The 19,553-nt window shown below is 36.8% G+C and overlaps 1 protein-coding gene across 7 annotated transcripts in view; it reads left to right on the top strand.

Moving 5' to 3' along the window:
- NOL4 (nucleolar protein 4) overlaps positions 1-19,553 on the top strand; it is a 429,636-nt gene that overhangs the window by 377,773 nt on the left and 32,310 nt on the right. For all 7 annotated transcript variants that reach the window (XM_053571784.1, XM_053571782.1, XM_053571788.1 and 4 more), the window contains one exon: positions 18,593-18,773. In XM_053571784.1, coding sequence (XP_053427759.1) covers positions 18,593-18,773 — 181 coding nt within the window. The remainder of the gene's footprint in view (positions 1-18,592; positions 18,774-19,553) is intronic.

Here is a 19,553-nt window from a genome sequence, read left to right as displayed (position 1 = left end):
TACCAGCAAAAATAAGCATTGGTGTAATTTCTGGTGGTGAGAGAAGTTAAGAAGTTATAGTCTAAGCCATCTACATACTTACATGACACAATTAAACTAAACCTCAGAGAGCCTAGCCAGAGATCTCTGGATACAAGGAACGTTTCGTACCAAGTGCAGGATGTATTTCTGCACAGCATGGACACATTCACATATAAACACAAACACACACACGAATATGGACTTCTTCCCCTATATATTCACGTGACTGCCTCTTTTTTTATCATTCCATTTGTGACTTACTGAGTTGTGTATTTTTCTCAGAAAGATATTCTGTCTTGGACAACCATCCCAGTCATTCTTTTACATTGCTCTACTTCATTTCATTATTAATGATCATTAACATCTGATATTTTTATATCTCATATGTTTTATTTCTTCTTTCTTAGCCTTTCCTCATAGCCCTGTAAGTCACATGAGAGCAGGAATCTTGTCAATCATACCTGCTAATAGTTCCCCAGAGCCCATCTGAGTGTCTAGCCTAGTAATTGCAAAGCATTCAATAGAACATTATTTAGAGTTTTTATTTATAAGTGAAATTAGATTGTATAGGACTTTGTCCTGGGTTATAGATATGAGATGATTAAAAGGGGGTGTTGCATAGAGCATAGGTTTCTAGCTCGGGAAACTAGATAGATGAAGGCATCATCAATGAAGGTCACGAATTTAGGAAACAGCCAATTATGGCTGGGGAAGTGAGAGTGTGAGAAGGAAGGGTATGTGGGATACGAAGGCGCTTGTGTCCAGTAGACAGATATGTGGACCTGGACAAAGGTCTTACTTATGGATTTAGATTTAGAAGTCTTTGGTCAAGAAGTGGTAGACAGGGGACCGGGTGTGGTCACTCACACCTGTAATCCCAGCACTTGGGAGACCAAGGCGGGCGGATCACCTGAGCACTCAGGTTTGAGACCGGCCTGAGCCAGAGTGAGACCCCCATCTCTAAAAATAGCCAGCTGTTGTGGCGGGCACCTGTAGTCCCAGCTACATGGGAGGCTGAGGCAAGAGGATCACTTGAGCCCAAGAGTTTGAGGTTGCTGTGAGCTATGATGCCATAGCACTCTACTGAGAGTTACAAAGTAAGACTCTGTCTCGAAAACAAACAAACAACAACAAAAACAAAAACAGATGAGATCTTGTAGGTAAATTACACAGAGAAAGTCGAAGACTCCTAGATACAAAAATGGAAGGAAAACAAAGTTATACTTTTAGCATCAAAGTTCACTATGGGGTAAACCACCAGTTTCTTGAGGGAGATAAAACATTTCAGTCCAAATTCAAGCACTCTTCAAGAACTTTGATGAGTTTTTATGTTACATTTTTGAGAAGCTGCAGTAGAGAATATCTAAAAAATACAACTTCTTAAATAACAAATTAGTTTTCATTTGTAAGAGGAAATAATTTTTTTTTTTTTTTATTGTTGGGGATTCATTGAGGGTACAATAAGCCAGGTTACACTGATTGCAATTGTTAGGTAAAGTCCCTCTTGCAATCATGTCTTGCCCCCATAAAGTGTGACACACACCAAGGCCCCACCCACCTCCCTCCTTCCCTCTTTCTGTCTCCCCCCATAACCATAATTGTCATTAATTGTCCTCATATCAAAATTGAGTACATAGGATTCATGCTTCTCCACTCTTGTGATGCTTTACTAAGAATAATGTCTTCCACGTCCATCCAGGTTAATACGAAGGATGTAAAGTCTCCATTTTTTTTTAATGGCTGAATAGTATTCCATGGTATACATATACCACAGCTTGTTAATCCATTCCTGGGTTGGTGGGCATTTAGGCTGTTTCCACATTTTGGCGATTGTAAATTGAGCTGCAATAAACAATCTAGTACAATTGTCCTTATGATAAAAGGATTTCTTTCCTTCTGGGTAGATGCCCAGTAATGGGATTGCAGGATCAAATGGGAGGTCTAGCTTGAGTGCTTTGAGGTTTATCCATACTTCCTTCCAGAAAGGTTGTACTAGTTTGCAGTCCCACCAGCAGTGTACAAGTGTTCCCTTCTCTCCACATCCACGCCAGCATCTGCAGTTTTGAGAATTTGTGATGTGGGCCATTCTCACTGGGGTTAGATGATATCTCAGGGTTGTATTGATTTGCATTTCTCTAATATATAGAGATGATGAACATTTTTTCATGTGTTTGTTAGCCATTCGTCTGTCGTCTTTAGAGACAGTTCTATTCATGTCTCTTGCCCATTGATGTAAGGGATTGTTGGCTTTTTTCATGTGGATTAATTTGAGTTCTCTATAGATCCTGGTTATCAAGCTTTTGTCTGATTGAAAATATGCAAATATCCTTTCCCATTGTGTAGGTTGTCTCTTTGCTTTGGTTATTGTCTCCTTAGCTGTACAGAAGCTTTTCAGTTTAATGAAGTCCCATTTGTTTATTTTTGTTGTTGTTGCAATTGCCATGGCAGTCTTCTTCATGAAGACTTTCTCCAGGCCAATATCTTCCAGTGTTTTTCCTATGCTTTCTTGGAGGATTTTTATTGTTACATGCCTTAAATTGAAGTCCTTTATCCATCTTGAATCAATTTTTGTGAGTGGGGAAAGGTATGGGTCCAGTTTCAGTCTTTTCCATGTAGACATCCAGTTCTCCCAACACCATTTATTGAATAGGGAGTCTTTCCCCCAAGGTATGTTCTTGTTTGGTTTATCAAAGATTAGGTGGTTGTAACATGTTAGTTTCATTTCTTGGTTTTCAATTAGATTCCAAGTGTCTATGTCTCTGTTTTTGTGCCAGTACCATGCTGTCTTGAGCACTATGGCTTTGTAGTACAGACTAAAATCTGCTATGCTGATGCCCCCAGCTTTATTTTTGTTACAGAGAACTGCCTTAGCTATACGGGGTTTTTTCCGGTTCCATACAAAACGCAGAATCATTTTTTCCAAATCTTGAAAGTATGATGTAGGTACTTTGCTAGGAATGGCATTGAATAGGTAGATTGCTTTTGGAAGTATAGACATTTTAACAATGTTGATTCTTCCCATCCATGAGCATGGTATGTTCTTCCATTTGTTAATATCCTCTGCTATTTCCTTTCTGAGGATTTCATAGTTTTCTTTATAAGAGGTCCTTCACATCCTTCGTTAGGTATATTCCTAGGTAATTCATTTTCTTTGAGACTATGGTGAAGGGAGTTGTGTCCTTAATTAGCTTCTCATCTTGACTGTTATTGGTGTACACACAGGCTACTGACTTGTGGACATTGATTTTATATCCTGAAACATTACTATATTTTTTGATGACTTCTAGGAGTCTTGTGGTTGAGTCTTTGGGGTTCTCTAAGTATAAGATCATGTCGTCAGCAAAGAGGGAGAGTTTGACCTCCTCTGCTCCCATTTGGATTCCCTTGATTTCCTTGTCTTGCCTAATTGTATTGGCTAGAACTTCCAGCACTATGTTGAATAGTAAAGGTGACAGAGGACAACCTTGTCTGGTTCCAGTTCTAAGAGGAAAAGCTTTCAGTTTTACTCCATTCAGTAAAATATTGGCTGTGGGTTTGTCATAGATAGCTTCAATCAGTTTTAGAAATGTGCCACCTATGCCTATACTCTTCAGTGTTGTAATTAGAAAATGATGCTGGATTTTATCAAATGCTTTTTCTGCATCTATTGAGAGGATAATGTGATCTTTATATTTGCCTCTGTTAATATGGTGGATAACATTTATAGACTTGCGTATGTTAAACCAGCCTTGCATCCCTGGGATGAAGCCTACTTGATCATGATGAATGACTTTTTTGATGATAAGCTGTAATCTATTGGCTAGGATTTTGTTGAGAATTTTTGCATCTATGTTCATGAGTGAGATTGGTCTGAAATTCTCCTTTTTGTTTGGGTCTTTTCCTGGTTTTGGTATCAGGGTGATGTTTGCTTCATAGAATGTGTTGGGGAAGATTCCTTCTTCCTCAATTTTTTGGAATAATTTCTGCAGTACAGGAATAAGCTCTTCCTTGAAGGTTTGATAGAATTCTGGAGTGAAGCCATCGGTACCAGGGCATTTTTTGGTTGGAAGATTTTTTATTGTTTCTTTGATCTCAGTGCTTGAAATTGGTCTGTTCAGGAGCTCTATTTCTTCCTGGCTGAGTCTAGGGAGAGGGTGTGATTCCAAATATTGATCCATTTCTTTCACATTGTCAAATTTCTGGGCATAGAGTTTCTGGTAGTATTCAGAGATGATCTCTTGTATCTCTGTGGGATCAGTTGTTATTTCCCCTTTATCATTTCTGATTGAGGTTACTAGAGATTTTACTTTTCTATTCCTTGTTAGTCTGTCCAATGGTTTATCTATTTTATTTATTTTTTGAAAAAACCAACTCCTTGTTTCATTAATTTTCTGAATGTGTCTTTTGTTTTCAATTTCATTGATCTCTGATTTGATTTTGGATATTTCTTTTCTTCTACTGAGTTTAGGCTTAGATTGTTCTTCTTTTTCCAATTCCATAAGATCTCTTGTGAGATTGTTGATGTGCTCTCTTTCTGTTTTTCGAATGTAGGCATCTAAAGTGATGAATTTTCCTCTCAAAACTGCTTTTGCAGTATCCCACAAGTTTTGGTAGCTTGTGTCTTCATTGTTGTTATGCTCAAGGAAGTTAATGATTTCCTGTTTTATTTCTTCCTTCACCCATCTGTTATTCAACAGAAGATTGTTTAGTTTCCATGCCTTTGGGTGGGGTCGAGCATTTTTGTTAGAGTTGAGTTCCACCTTTAGTGCCTTATGGTCTGAGAAGATACAAGGTAAAATTTCAATTCTTTTGATTCTGTTGGTATTTGTTTTGTGTCCCAGGATATGATCAATTTTGGAGAATGTTCCATGGGGTGATGAGAAGAATGTATATTCTTTATCTTTGGGATGGAGTGTTCTATATGCGTCTATCAAGCACAGTTGTTCTAGGGTCTCATTTAAGTCTCTTATATCCTTGTTTAATTTCTGTTTAGAGGATCTGTCCAGCTCTGTAAGAGGAGTGTTAAGGTCCCCTGTTATTATGGTATTATCAGATATCATATTGCTCAGACTGAGTAAGGTCTGTTTCAAGAGTCTGGGAGCATTTAAATTGGGTGCCTAGATATTTAGAATTGAAATGTCTTCTTGTTGTATTTTTCCCTTGACCAATGTAAAGTGACCATCTTTGTCTTTTTTAACTTTAGTTGCTTTAAGTCCACATGTATCTGAAAATAAGATTGCAACTCCTCTTTTCTTCTGAATTCCATTTGCCTGAAAAATTGTCTTCCAACCCTTGACTCGGAGATTTAATTTGTCTTTTGAAGCCAGGTGTGTTTCTTGCAGACAGCAAATGGATGGCTTGTGTTTTTTAATCCAGTCAGCCAATCTATGTCTCTTCAGTGGGGAATTCAAGCCATTAACATTTATTGAGATAATTGATAAGTGTGGTAGTATTCTATTCGTCTTATTTTGTGAGAGTCCATTGCTTAGTTTTATCTTTTGCATCAGTGTGGAGGTTTGGTTCTGTCCTTTATTTTCTGAGTTCTTACTTTGCTGCTGATCCATTGTGGTGGTCAGTATGCAGAACAGGTTGAAGTATTTCCTGTAGAGCTGGTCTTGTTGTGGCGAATTTCCTCAATGTTTGTATATCCATAAATGATTTGATTTCTCTGTCAATTTTGAAGCTTAGCTTAGCAGGGTACAGAATTCTGGGCTGGAATTTGTTCTGTTTAAGTAGATAAAAGGTTGATGACCATTGTCTTCTTGCTTGAAAAGTTTCATTAGAGAATTCTGCGGTCACTCTGATGGATTTGCCCCTGTAGGTCAACTGGCGCTTACTCCTGGCAGCTTGCAGAATCTTTTCTTTTGTCTTGACTTTGGACAGGTTCATCACAATGTGTCTTGGAGAAGCTCGGTTAGAGTTGAGGCGACCTGGGGTCTGATAGCCCTCTGAAAGCAGTGTGTCAGAATCTTTGGTGATATTTGAGAAATTTTCTGTTATAATATTCTCTAGTATGCCTTCCATTCCTCTGGGGCATTCTTCTTCTCCTTCTGGAATTCCTATAACTCGTATGTTGGAACGCTTCATAAAGTCCCATATTTCTGACAGTGAACGTTCTGCTTTCTCTCTCTTCTTTTCTGCCTCTTTTACTATCTGAGTTATCTCAAAAACTTTGTCTTCTACCTCTGAAATTCTTTCTTCTGCATGGTCTAACCTGTTGCTGATACTTTCCATTGCATCTTTAAGTTCCCTAATTGACTGTTTCATTTCCTTCAGTTCTGCTATATCCTTTTTATATTCTTCATATCGTTCATCTCTTATTTGATTCTGTTTTTGGATTTCGTTTTGGTTATTTTCCACTTTATTAGCAGTTTCCTTCATTGTTTCCATCATTTCTTTCATTGTTTTCAACATGTCTATTCTAAATTCCCTTTCTGTCATTCCTAACATTTCTGTATAGGTGGAATCCTCTGCAGTAGCTACCTCATGGTCCCTTGGCAGGGTTGTTCTGGACTGGTTCTTCATGTTGCCTGGAGTTTTCTGCTGATTCTACCTCATGGGTGATTTCTTTTATCTGTTTCCTTGCACTAATTTTCCTTTCACTTCCTCTTGCTCTTTAAGTTCTCGTGCCTGTGGACTAAGGGTTACAGGACCAGAAGTGTGAGAAGGTTTAAGAGCAAAGAAGGGGTGAAAGAAAGGAGGACTGAATGATAAGAAAAAAAAAAGAAAAATAGAGAAAGGAGAGGGGCTGGGTAAAAGGAATATTGACAAAAAGAAGAGAGGCACAGAAAGAGGGAGACAGAGCAATATAGGTGTACAGTAGGGTACTTTGACACAACCTTAAAAAAAAAACCACCTTCTGGGGGTGCCCAGGTGGGTGGTTCCCTTGAGGTCAGCAGCTCTTTGCTAACCTGATCAGACACAGTACCCCACCCAGTAGAGAGGAAGGACAAAAATGCTATAAATCAAACCAAAACAAGCAAACAGAAAACTTTACGGGATAAAATTGGCTGGAAAAAACAAATAATAGTGGTAAAAACACTAACAAAAATGAAATTCTAATCATTGAAATAGGCAGCAATGGGAAATTATAATTAAACTAGAAAAATTGAGAAAGAAAAAGGATCTGTATGGAAAAGGTTGAACTTAAAAAACAAAACAACAATCCACACCATCAAAATAAACAAAAAAAACAACCAAACCAAAAAAAAAAAAAACACAACCAAAAACAAAGCAGTATGTATATGTTATTGAATATTGTCTGGGCAACACGTGGTCTTCTGGGGTATGAGATGTTAATCACAGTTCTGATACGACTGGAGGCTGCTAGTTTCTCAAACCCCAGCAGGTAGACACCCTAAATCTCTCTTCAGCCCACTTAAAAGGCACTTTGAACTTGTTCACTTACTGAGCAGAAGCTTTCTCAGGGAAGTGCTTGTTGCTGGAATCACTGCTGAAGTGGCTATCCACTTACCCTGTGTGTCAAAACTGGTCTCCCTCTGCCCCCGAGGGTTAGGGCTGCAAGGCGGCTCAGACCCCGCCCTTAGGCTACTTGGTCGCTGGGTTACCAGCTCCCACCCAATTCCAGCTCTGCGACCCTGAGGGTGGAGCTTGCCGGGGCAGATCACTCACAATGTCTGCCTGTGACCCAGAGCCAAACTCTATTAGCTCCGTCTGGCTCAGCGGCTCAGACTGGGGCCCTAGACAAAGGCCAAAGTTCTCCGCACTCCCGCTCAGGCTCTCCCCAAGGCAGTTCAGCTGAGTGCCAAGTCCAAAGACACCAAAACAGTTCACAGGTAAGGCCTTTCTGGTTTGCAGTCTCGCTGCTACTGAACTTACAGTTGCGGGCGGGTTTAGACGGATTGAACACACGCGACCACTTGCCGGTTTTCCACTGTTTTAGTCCTCCTCTTGGGGTCCAGAAGTCTCTTGCTGACTCGCTGTATCCTCTCAGGGGTGATGATAGGCAGATCCCACCAGCCAGAGATGCCTGGAGTCCTATATCCCCAGACTCGCAGTGCCCAGATGCAAGGAAGCTGTTACTCGGCTGCCATCTTCGAGGAAATAAATTTTTTAATTTTATATCTTAGTCATATATGAAAAAATATGCCAACAGTGATATTTATCTTACTCCATGTCCTATACCCACAGGTAAGGTAGTAAATCAGAACACTTCACATGAGGAAATTTTAAGTACAGAAACATTACTATTAAACATTAACAAATAGCACAGCATTATATTTGTGTACACTTACAACACCCACACATACTCAGACTTAAGCAATGTATTTTCAATTCATCATTATATTATTTATTTATTTACACATTATTTTATGTTATCTGTGCATGTTCCTTGTATAATTTAATTTCACAGTAATATAAAAGCATCATCATTCAGTGATTCAGGCATCACCATATTTATGGCTTTTTTAAGTACCTTAGCTTTACTATTTCATAATTAATATACATGAAATACCAAAATGGATGGGTAACTTTTACACCCAGTTTAAATTAAATTATAATAACTTGTAAGCTTTTATTCTAACATGTAAGAATTAAGATCTCGATTTTATGGCTCCTTCAAGACATGCAGCCCAGATGGAGTTATGTGTACTGTATGATTGAACATAATGCTCATCGGAAGTAGAATGAATCATTATGTAGAGTGATACTGGGTAGGAATTATTCTTCATTCTGCTCAGTCAACCATGTTGGCACACCTGTTTCTAATTCCATAACCATATATAATTACCTCCCAACATCAGTATTGAAATAGCGTCATTAGTCAAGTTTTTCAACTTGCTCAAAAAAAAAAAAAAAAAGTGAAATGACAATTTTTTCTTCCATGGCTAGGTTTTTATAAGACTTTAAATGTGTTTTTCAAATTTGTGCTTACGAACTGAGCCCACTTTTTAAGCCAGTACTGTGAACTCCCAGGACTACACTTAGAGAATTTTAGGTAACCAGTTTCTGAGATAAATAGTATCTGAGAGGTCACTTTTAAAGTACTTGGCCTAAGTTTTGTTGACTGAACTTCATATAGCCATTAGTGACTATAATTATAACCATAGTTTTAACATAACTTATAGCCTAATCTTATTATCTGGTAAAACTGATATCCACAGAGATAAAAAGAAAAAGTCAGTATGTTTTCTTAATTTATCTTTTAAAGTGGCATATGTTGTTTTTATTTAATTTAAACTAAAATGTTACAGTCAAAACAGCATTAATACCTTTGAGTTTGTTTTGCCATTGGCCAATTATATATATGTATTATGTATAGACAAAAGAAAATAAATATGCCTTATAACCAAAAGAGGATCATTAAGTACCCAAAATAAATCATTTTTATTCATTTTAAATCATTTAAAAAGTCCCTATATGAATCACAGATTTGATTAAATTGCAGATAAAATGAAGTACCTCTTCACTCTGCCCAACATCATACCCTAGTTAGCCATTAAGCAGATGTTAGCCTTGATCTTCTGACATCACTCTGTTAATAACATTCTTATGTAGTAGCTAATGGTTAACTGCTATTAAAAAAAAATCCAGTAGAACTCCTCTGTGCTTCTCAAAGTTTAACACTAAAGGTGTTTGTTAAGAATTTTTATTACACCTGTAATATTTTGATAGCTAATAGACTCTAGAAAACTTAGATTCTTGCTCTGGGAGAAATTTCTAATTGTTGGAAAACAATAATGTTGGCAATCATTAAGCTACTTTTCTATCTTCAGTAGAATATTTGGTTCAAGACCTTTTAATTTATAGCAATCTCAGAAGTAAAGAACTAATTCATATACAATGAAGTCTTTGTTCTCTCCTAAGAAAACTTTACCCTTTTTACTTTTCTTACTTTTTAAAAAAAAAGATAATTAATACAGGAGAAGAGATAAATAATTTTTAATAAATTACACTGCTTTTTTTGAGTGAGGGTATCTAGGAGATAGACTAGAGATTTAAAGTAACTATTTTCTGTTACTCTGAAATTTATCTCAGCTTAGTCATCGCGTGGCAGGGGTCCCGATTCCCCAAACCCAGTTGACATAGTTCAATTATTTGACTGAGCTGGAAAGTTCAACAGAGGCGGCTGAAAGCAAAATGAATGGAAACTTCCAATAAAACTGGAGCAGCACAGGCAGCCTGAATAGAAAGTAACAGTAACTTGCACAAGTTTAAGTGTAACAAAGAGAAATTTTATTTAGGAAGAACAAAGAGAAAGTTTAGAGCACTTCCAAAGAGGGTTAGAAGTGGGTGCCTCTGTGGCGGGAGCAGAGGTGAGAGAGAGACTGAGAGGTGAAGGTCTGCAGAGGTATAAATACCCACTCCCTTTGAGGTTGGTTGCAAGTCGTTCATTGGCCTTTGGGCCTCCTGGGAGTACTGCTCTTTTCTCTTGGTCATTGATTGTCTCTTTCTATTGGTCACTGGTTACTAGGTTACCTCATACTCACATTCTTATTGGTCGTCTGGAATTCCTGGTTCAGCAGACCTGGTTTTCCTCCGCCCTACCACAAAGCCCCTTTCTTAGTGTCCCTTCTAATTACTGAGGGTATAAAAAGGAACATGTTACCGTCTTTCTCCTTCATTTTTGATGAAAGCCATATCTAAGCTTGCTTTATCTTTAAAACACTTTATTGCACACAATTTTTAAAATAAGTTATAAATAACTTTGAAAAGAAAATTTAATTTTCTCTTCAACATTAGATACATATATTAACATTTTAGAAATTAGATTAAAAATTAAATGACAATCATCAGGTAACATGCATTAAGTATCTTTATACTGGTCAATTTTCATGGCCAGATTATGAGAGTGGCAAGATTATTTTTAGTTTAAGATCTGACTGGAGTATAAAGTTGATGAGGAGAAGTGACAGAAAACAGGGCCTGAAGAGCTGTGCATGCCAGGAGCTTTGGGCTCTGTTCTCCAGGAAAAAAGGAAATCTTAAATATATTTTTAAAAGAAATTGACACAAGAAGATAAACTTGAGATGTGAAAGAGGAAGCCTGGTCAGGAGGCTATCACAGTCAACCCCGAGGAGAGAGCCTGAGCTCTGAAGTTAAGCCCTGACGCTGAGTGTTTCCAAGCAATCCTCGTTCCCTGGATGGCGCTGGCAGGACGTGGGAATTGTCTGACTAAGGGAAGCGCTGGAAGAGAAGAAAGAAACCTTGGCATAATGAATGAACTAGAACATGAAACACTAATGATAGAACAGGTGTTTTGTTTTTTATTTTTATTTATTTATTTTTTGCTAAGAAAACTAGTTTATTGAAATATGACTGTAATATAGAAAAGATGGCTAATGCACTAATTAAAATGTTTGCAAGGGCTGAGAGAAAAGTTTAGTACCAAAATGCTAAATTTACGATAACTGCGCAATAGCAAATTCAGGAATGTGGGAGTGACCATTATACTGGTAATAAGGGATACCAGACTTGCCATGGAGTCCCAGGTAAACAGCGCAACTATCTTACTAAAAGACAGTGTTGTGTTAAGGAGGGGGTGAGGGAAATAACCGTCACGAATTTCTTTTCTTACTTAACGCAGCCCAGTTGCAAAGCATGAGACAGTTTCAAAGATGTGATGAAAAGGAAAAATAATACATTATTAGGAAAAATTGCTTCTTATCTCTAAAATCTAGTAAGACTTCATTTTAAAGATGCCAATTTATTATTGCTTTGCTAAAATTGGAGATTTTTCTGAGGTGGAAACTACTATGACACCCATATAACACCAATGGACAAATGATTTATTAAATATATCTACAATCATAGTTTTTGGACTTCTACGAAATATTTATTTAAAAATTTCATTTGGGTTATAACTCCAAATTGAATGGTAGCAGACTATTGAAAAATTAATTTATGTTTTAAATGCAGGTTTTTCTGGTCAATAACGAAATGGCAAAGTGTTGCATTTAATACTGCAGTTTAAAATACGAGACCTCTGTTTGTACTTTTAAGAGTCAAGCCACGTGTCAATCAGGACAATTTCAGAGTAGACAGATGACTTTGCACTGTACTTGGTACTTTGCACTGTACCTCCGGCCAGCCATGTATCTATACACAGTGAGTTGGGAATTTTTACTAATGTATGTATTTCGTATTTTTCTTCAAGCCTAAAATTTTGGGTTTTTCCCAAAGTAATACATTCTAAAAGAATTTATTAATATTATTTTGAATGGCATATCATAATTGTATAAATTGATAGGGTAAAACATGAAGTTTCTATATATATAAATACAATGTGAAATGATTAAATGAAACTAATTAACATATCCATTACCTCACCTAGGTGAGACATTTGAAATGTACTATTTCAGTTGTTTTGAAATACGCATTATTATTAGTCAATAATAATGCGTATTTCAAAATACTCACCCTTCTGTTCAATAGATCTCAAAATCTATTCCTTCTGTCTATATGAAACTTTGTACCCTTTGATCAGCAACTCCCCATCCCGTCCCTCCTTTCCCGCAGCCTCTGCAAGCCCCATTCTAGTCCTCACTTCTATGGGTCCAACTTTCTTATATTCCACATAAAAAATGAGATCAAATCTTTATTGTTTATGAAGTCATGTGAGTATGTGTGTGTGTAAATATTGCTACAAAGAGTATATGTTTTAAACCCATTCGTTGGAAAGTTTGATAAAACTCTGATAATAACTATCCTGCAATAATATAGGTTTCTCAAGTGAGAAAAAAAAATTAATCTGGCTTCTCTATGATTTCAAAGCCTGTCATTAGGTTACTTGGATTGAGTCAAAACATGGTTTTCCTCCTTACTTGTCTTGGTGGGTTTGGGAGCATCTTTGTAAAGAACAAAAGTTCTGTGTTGGCATCCTAATCCTTTGTATAGCCAGCAAGAGCAGGATACTATAATATTAATGTATGAAATGCTCCTAACTGCAAGAAAGAGATTACTTCCTGAGTGTTGTTACAAATGTGACTGTGTGTGTTTTTGGTTGATACCATCAAAAAAATCACCTCTCAATGTCTCAAAGAATAATTGAATTCACTTTAACTGCAGACAGTTTTTCTTAGTGGGAAAAGACTTTAAATGGGAGCCAGAGTTCTCTTAGATTTTTTATGAATTTCCCTGGAAACTTAGCAATGTACTTAGTTCTGGAATATTTGCTGTCAAATGAAACAAAAGAGGCTTTAAAAAGTAGAGATGTTGTGCTGTAGTTGTACGTGAAGTAAATTGCACTCCCTTGCCCCATCTCTACAGGAAAAATTTAGAGCAGCAACCTAAAGAAATATGTTTTGTCATATTAACTACAAAGAACATACTTGGGCAGGTGAAATCCAGGCGATTTGAGGCCAGCATTGTCCACGTGTTGACTGTTTTGCAGTTGGCTTATTATTGGGGAATTAATTCAAGGTTCTTTACCTTAAAACAATGGAGCATGAATTCTGTGCCCTGGCACAGAATGATACTCTCAAAATTTACTTCAGTATGAATGTGAAAGTGTCTTGCAAACTTCAAATTATGACAAAAATATAAGGTCAAATGCAAATAGACCACAAGGTACGTGGATCACTGAATCCAGTGGTAAATTTTATTATAGTTTTCTGATCATCTTTATAGGAAGATAAAAGATAATGCATATTCATTAGATGGTAGAGGCTATAAAGTCAAAAGAAAATAGAGTTCTTCAGACGTAGTAGTGAAGTTAATGTATTTCATGTGCTGTTTTATTAAAACTCACTGTCAAAAAATTGAGACAAATCAATCAAATTTCATTTCTACAAAATATGTCTATCAAAGGTACTCCAGTAAATGATTCCTTAGGCATCTGTGGTGTTGTGTTAACAATTCAGTCTTTTTTCCCCAGGTATCAGATCAGGTTCAGTAAACTCAAATTGGTCTCTGTTTGGTTTCTGAAGATAGAGGATGTAACAGTTCAAATAGTCCCCTCAAACAGTGTGTCACTTACAGGCAGCCTCTCTTCCTCTAAACCCTTCCTAATTTTGACCTTCATCCATAAGTAATCATCCGTCCTCTTATACAAGTAAGCCCTTTTTTTTGATATATGAAATGCATATTTATATACAACAGGATGTATTTATTGCTAACACCATAGCCTAATTACAGAAGTCACCCTGAGTGTTTCCTTAATCTATCTTTCTTTCTTTTTTTTTTTTTTTGTTGAGACAGGGTCCCACCCTATGCCCCTGAGCAGAGTGCAGTGGGCGTGGTAGCTCACGGCAACCTCAGACTAATCTGTTTGTTTTTTAATTAAAGAAATCTAAATCAAAGCAACTTGATCTAGGGCACTGTTCATGGTCAATCATTTATCTAATCCTATTCTTATAAAATTAAAATACTTTGAAATAGGTCTAATGAAAGGTACGATAGAAATTTTTTCTGTTTTCTGGTAAATAAAATATATTTCATTGCCTCAGTATGAAGCCATGTAACATTAAAATTACCCTCTTTAGTCTCAGTGCCCATAGCAGAGTGGTTACAGCACCAGCCACACACACCAACGGTGGCAAGTTCAAACCCAGCCTGGGCCAGCTAAACAACAGTGACAACTACAACAAAAAATAGCCAGGCATTGTAGTGGGAGCCTGTAGTCCCAGCTACTTGGGTAGGTGAGGCAAGAGAATCACTTAATCCCAAGAGTTTGAGATTGCTATGAGCTGTGATGCCACAGCATCTACTAAAGGCAACATAGTGAGACTCTGTCTCAATAAAATAAAATAAAATTACCCTCTTTGAAAGCAATGTTCACAGCAACCCAGGAGGCAAGCTGTCATCTGTGAGAACTTTAGTAACTAATGATTATTAAAAGTTGCTTACAGGGGAAAAATATGACTTCATGGATATTTATTTATGTCATTAACACCTTTCCTTCTTTGAAACCCATAATAATAATCATTCAAGATAAAAACATGAATTAATTATAATTTATATAAAACTTTTGCCCAAAAGACATTAAAAGACAGATTTTGGGGGAGTTTCATATGTTGTATTTTTCAACAGATAGTGGACTGCCAAAACATAAATAATACCAATCTGTGTTTGAATACAAATGTATCCCTGCAAGGCCTGTTTTGATTATTAATGGAATCAATTATCTGCCTGCTTAGTGCAGTTACTGTGGTTTGGAGTCAAGTTAATAATGAAAGACTGGGGAAATTTTTTTAAAAATCACATCTCATAATACAAATTAATTCGACCATGAAATGAATTGAAGAGAAAATATTGTGCTGGTGATGACTTCTCCCTTTTTATTCATCAATGAGAAACTTCTGCAAAAATGTATTTTGTGGTCATTTTTCAAATGCAGAAAAATAGACAAGTATGTTTCTGAAGAGCCACCATTTTTCCAGAGCTAGAAAATGAAGTTTTATCATGTTGCCCAAGTTATTTCCACTCCTGGAGGGAGTGGTAGGACTATTTGAGACAAACCCTCTCTCAAGGACCCCAAAATTGCTTTCAAGTGTAGAACATTCTACCGTTTTACAGAGTTTCCATGACTACAAGTCTTTATATAAAGGATACTTTGCAGCTCAGTGGTTTCCGTCATGCATTAGATGCTATGATTTTATGAGTGTAAAATAGAGCAAAGCAGAGCTGCTAGTCTGGTTGAAGGGGAAGGACTTAGTGGAAAAGCATATCTGTGTCTTCACTCATAATCTCTGGGAGATGAGAGCCATTTCCTCCAGAAGCCTAACAGTTACATGGATGCAGCTTGAACTCTACTACTTATAGAAAGTAGAAGTTGTATGCATGAAAAAGAAGTAATCATTTAAACACCATTCATCTATCAATCTTTTAGCAAGCTTTACTTAATAAGCTTAAACTGAATGAGTATGTTACATGTCTGTTCTAGTATGGAGGAATATATGTGTATATCCTGTGTCTATGATACACATTTCTGTCCCAGGAGTCACATTTTTCCCCTGCAGGGACATCGTCTCTCCTAGATAGAAGATCGTTTTATTATAACTTTATGAAAGACTTATTTATAGTGTATGAGGTGTAGTGATAATTGGTTTGAGCATTTTCCACTCACCCTGTCATTGTAACACAAGTTCAACATAAGTACAAAAGAAAACATATATATTTTTGCCTATATATCAAATAAGAATATATTTTTAGAAAAAATTCCTACTACCAAACATAAATTTTGTGAAAGCCTCACAACCATTTTTATAAAGAACCACAGTCTTAAACTCACCTCTGGATGTTTTCTACTTACTAGCAAATCTTAACTGTTAAAGTTAACAAAAAAAAAAAATCTGAAACTTGTTGACGTCTCAACCTAAATAATAGAACCAGAATACCAGCAAAATAGGATTTTATTTCTGTTCCTTCTATAAGGCCGTATCTCCCAGGAAATGTGTTATTCTGAGGTAATTTACACTCCCAGGGTTCTAAGGTTTAAATGGCAAGAGTTTACGTTACAATCAGACATTCTACTTATTGACCAATTAAGGTCATTTCATGGTGATACTACATATATCTCAGGTGCACCATTTTTGATTTTTTTTAAAAGGCAATGTTAGCAAAATACATAAAAGTTGAACTTTTTTTTTGTTGTACCATGCTTTCCTTTCAATTTCTTTTCTTATTTTCAATTCAGTTTACTTCGATTTTTTTTTTAATTTAGTGTTTATTTCATAATCTTACTAGAAATAAAATGAGAAAAGCCCATAGATTGCGTGTCTAAGGTCTACAGCTGAGTATTAACGGTCAGCGTTGGATGGATCTCCTGATGCTGACAGTCGTGGCTGAGATTTCACAGTGTACACGAATAGATTTCTCAACATAGCAATGCTGCTGTGTCCATAGACAAGCCTATTTCATGTTCCTTTTCTTCTAGCACTTAAAGCCACAAAGAATGTATTTGGAATTTGCTTGTTTCACTAAACATATACTTTAAATCTAAGAGCTGCAAAATACTTCTGATTGTGACAAAAACAAAAATCTCCCAAGACTTCACTAGACATCTCTTTATAATTCTTTCTTGTTAAAAAAGAAAGAAGAAAAGATGAAGAAGGCAGTAGGCAAGTAAAGCCATATAAGTAGTATTTATTTCAGGCTTTGTAAACTCACAGCAGAAGGGAAATGCATTCATTCATTTTTACTGTGGGAAATATATACATCATATTATGAATTAAAAATTGAATTTCTTTATACTGTGACATAATTAGAAAGTTCAAAGCAAATTTCATGGATACTAGTACAACTTAAAAATGAACAAAGTGGGTGGTGCCTGTGGCTCAAAGGAGTAGGGCACCGGCCCCATATGCTGGAGGTGGTGGGTTCAAACCCAGCCCCAGCCAAAAAAAACAAGAGCAAAGCAAAACAAACAAAATACTGAAAGGCCTGGCTTTCTTCCTATCCTTGTCAGACCTGTTATAATGCATATGAAAGAGTCAGCTTGGTCAACACCCAACAAATTTTGCTATAACCATGATGTCAGGGGAACGAAGGCAGGGGGAGGTATAAGGGAAGGAGGTAGGGGGCGAGAGAGAAAGAGAAAATTGCCAAAAAAAGATTAAGAACCTCAAAAAAAACCTTTTTTTGAGACAAGAGTCTTACTATGTTGCCCTCTGTAGAGTGCTAGGTAGTCACAGCTCACAGTAACCTTAAACTCCTGCGCTCAAGCTATTCTCTTGCCTCAGCCTCCAGAGTAGCTGGGACTACAGGCGCCCGCCATAATGCCTGACTATTTTTTGTTGCAATTGTCACTGTTGTTTAGCAGGCCCAGGCCAGGCTTGAACCTGCTAGCCTCAGTGTATGTGGCTGGCGCTGTAACCACTATGCTACAGGCACCCAGCCTAAGAACCTAAAATTTTATACATATTTCTTTGCCTTCATTGTCATTTCTCTTCATGTAATTTTTTGAGCCTAACTAGTTTTTTTTTTCTTTTTAACAAATTGAACACAAGATTTACCTTTCCAACAATTTCCAACTGTAAAGTAGAATGCTGTCAATGGCATGCACATTGTCATTCAACAGATTCCCAGGATTACTCCCCACAGCCCACCATGACTGAAATGCTATCACCACAGAAGGGCTCCCCTCACCCCTCCCCCAGACCCTGGAAACCACCATTGCACTTTACGTGTCTGTAAGTTTCACAATTTCAGACACTTTATAAGTCGAATCATGAAATATTTGCTTTTTTGTTAGTGTCTTATTTCATTCAGCACAATGTCCTTAAGTTTCATTAGGGCCGTGGTATGTGACAGGCTTCCTTCCTTTTTAGAGCCTGAATAATATTCTATTGTGTGTATATACAGTCTATTTTCTGTATCCAGTTATCTGGAATATACCTTTAGGTTTCTTCCACCTCCTAGTTATTATACATATTTCTCTTGGTGTAATTTTAAATTCACTCAAAAATTATCAATTGTTCCACCTTCAATCTGCACACATTGTTTTTTTTGTTTTCCTTATTTTAGTTTTTTACAAAATATTGAAAATGTGCAGGTGTGCTTACTTACTGTTCACTGTATGTGTTTTTCGTTTTCAGTGAAGATGTAGATACAGATTACAGTAAGAGAGTCCTGTTCAAGGTGAAATAGTGTGTGATTTTGATAAATAATGGAATGCTATCTGTCATTGCAGGACGAGTCTGCTCCAGCTGACAAACAGTGTAAGCCAGAGGCGGCTCAGGCCACTTACTCAACATCAGCTGTTCCAGGCTCACAGGAGGTGTTGTACATCAACGGAAACGGGACCTACAGTTACCATAGTTACAGAGGGCTAGGAGGGGGACTGCTGAATCTGAATGATGCTTCCAGTAGTGGTGAGTCTTTATTAGAGGTGACGTTTTGTGTCCATTTGGGAGTAGTGAGAAAAAATGGATATACTGTTAAAAGCAATAGTCAATGCCAATCTGCTGAGATCAAGGCCATTTAGCACATAATAATTGTCTCCCTACATGAATATCTTCCCTCTTCTGTACTGTTTTTGAAAGTAGCAGCACTGTTATGCAATCGAATGATTGCTGTTTTATACCAAAATTTAAAAAAAAAAAATCTCAAGTAGAGAAAGAAATAGCGGAGGATTTTGTTTTTTTGTGTTTTGTTTTGTTTTTTAACTGATACATTCTGCTTCCAAAGCTAAAATGTGCTATTCACCAAGAATAATAACACATTGTATCAATGTTCAAAGAGGTTTTGATACAGAAAATTTGAGGCATCAGGAACTTTACTGACTTTATAAGACATAACAACACAGTCATAACTCAGAACATATGAAACAACACAGGGCCAACCTGGGAATCTCCAGAGAGTGGTCATCCATGACAATGGCATGCTCTGTCAGCAGTGGTTTCTAGGGTCAGCTTGTACTATAGGAACTGCGTGAACTTGTACAACATGCTGAATTCAAAATGAATCCAATATTTAAATGCGTAATATAAAGCCATACATGTCATAAGGGAAAAATACATGCCAAACTTCTTCTATATGAGTGGTAAGAAATACTTTCCTAACTATACTTAAATTCCAGGGAAAAAATTAGTTTCATTGTGAACACACACAATTTTGGGTTGACAAAAAAAAAAAACTATAAGCAAAGTAAA

Source organism: Nycticebus coucang, chromosome 19 (assembly GCF_027406575.1).
Source record: "Nycticebus coucang isolate mNycCou1 chromosome 19, mNycCou1.pri, whole genome shotgun sequence".
Lineage (NCBI taxonomy): Eukaryota > Metazoa > Chordata > Mammalia > Primates > Lorisidae > Nycticebus > Nycticebus coucang.
Note: the sequence above shows the minus strand (reverse complement) of the source record. Positions and strands in the feature narration are given on the sequence as shown.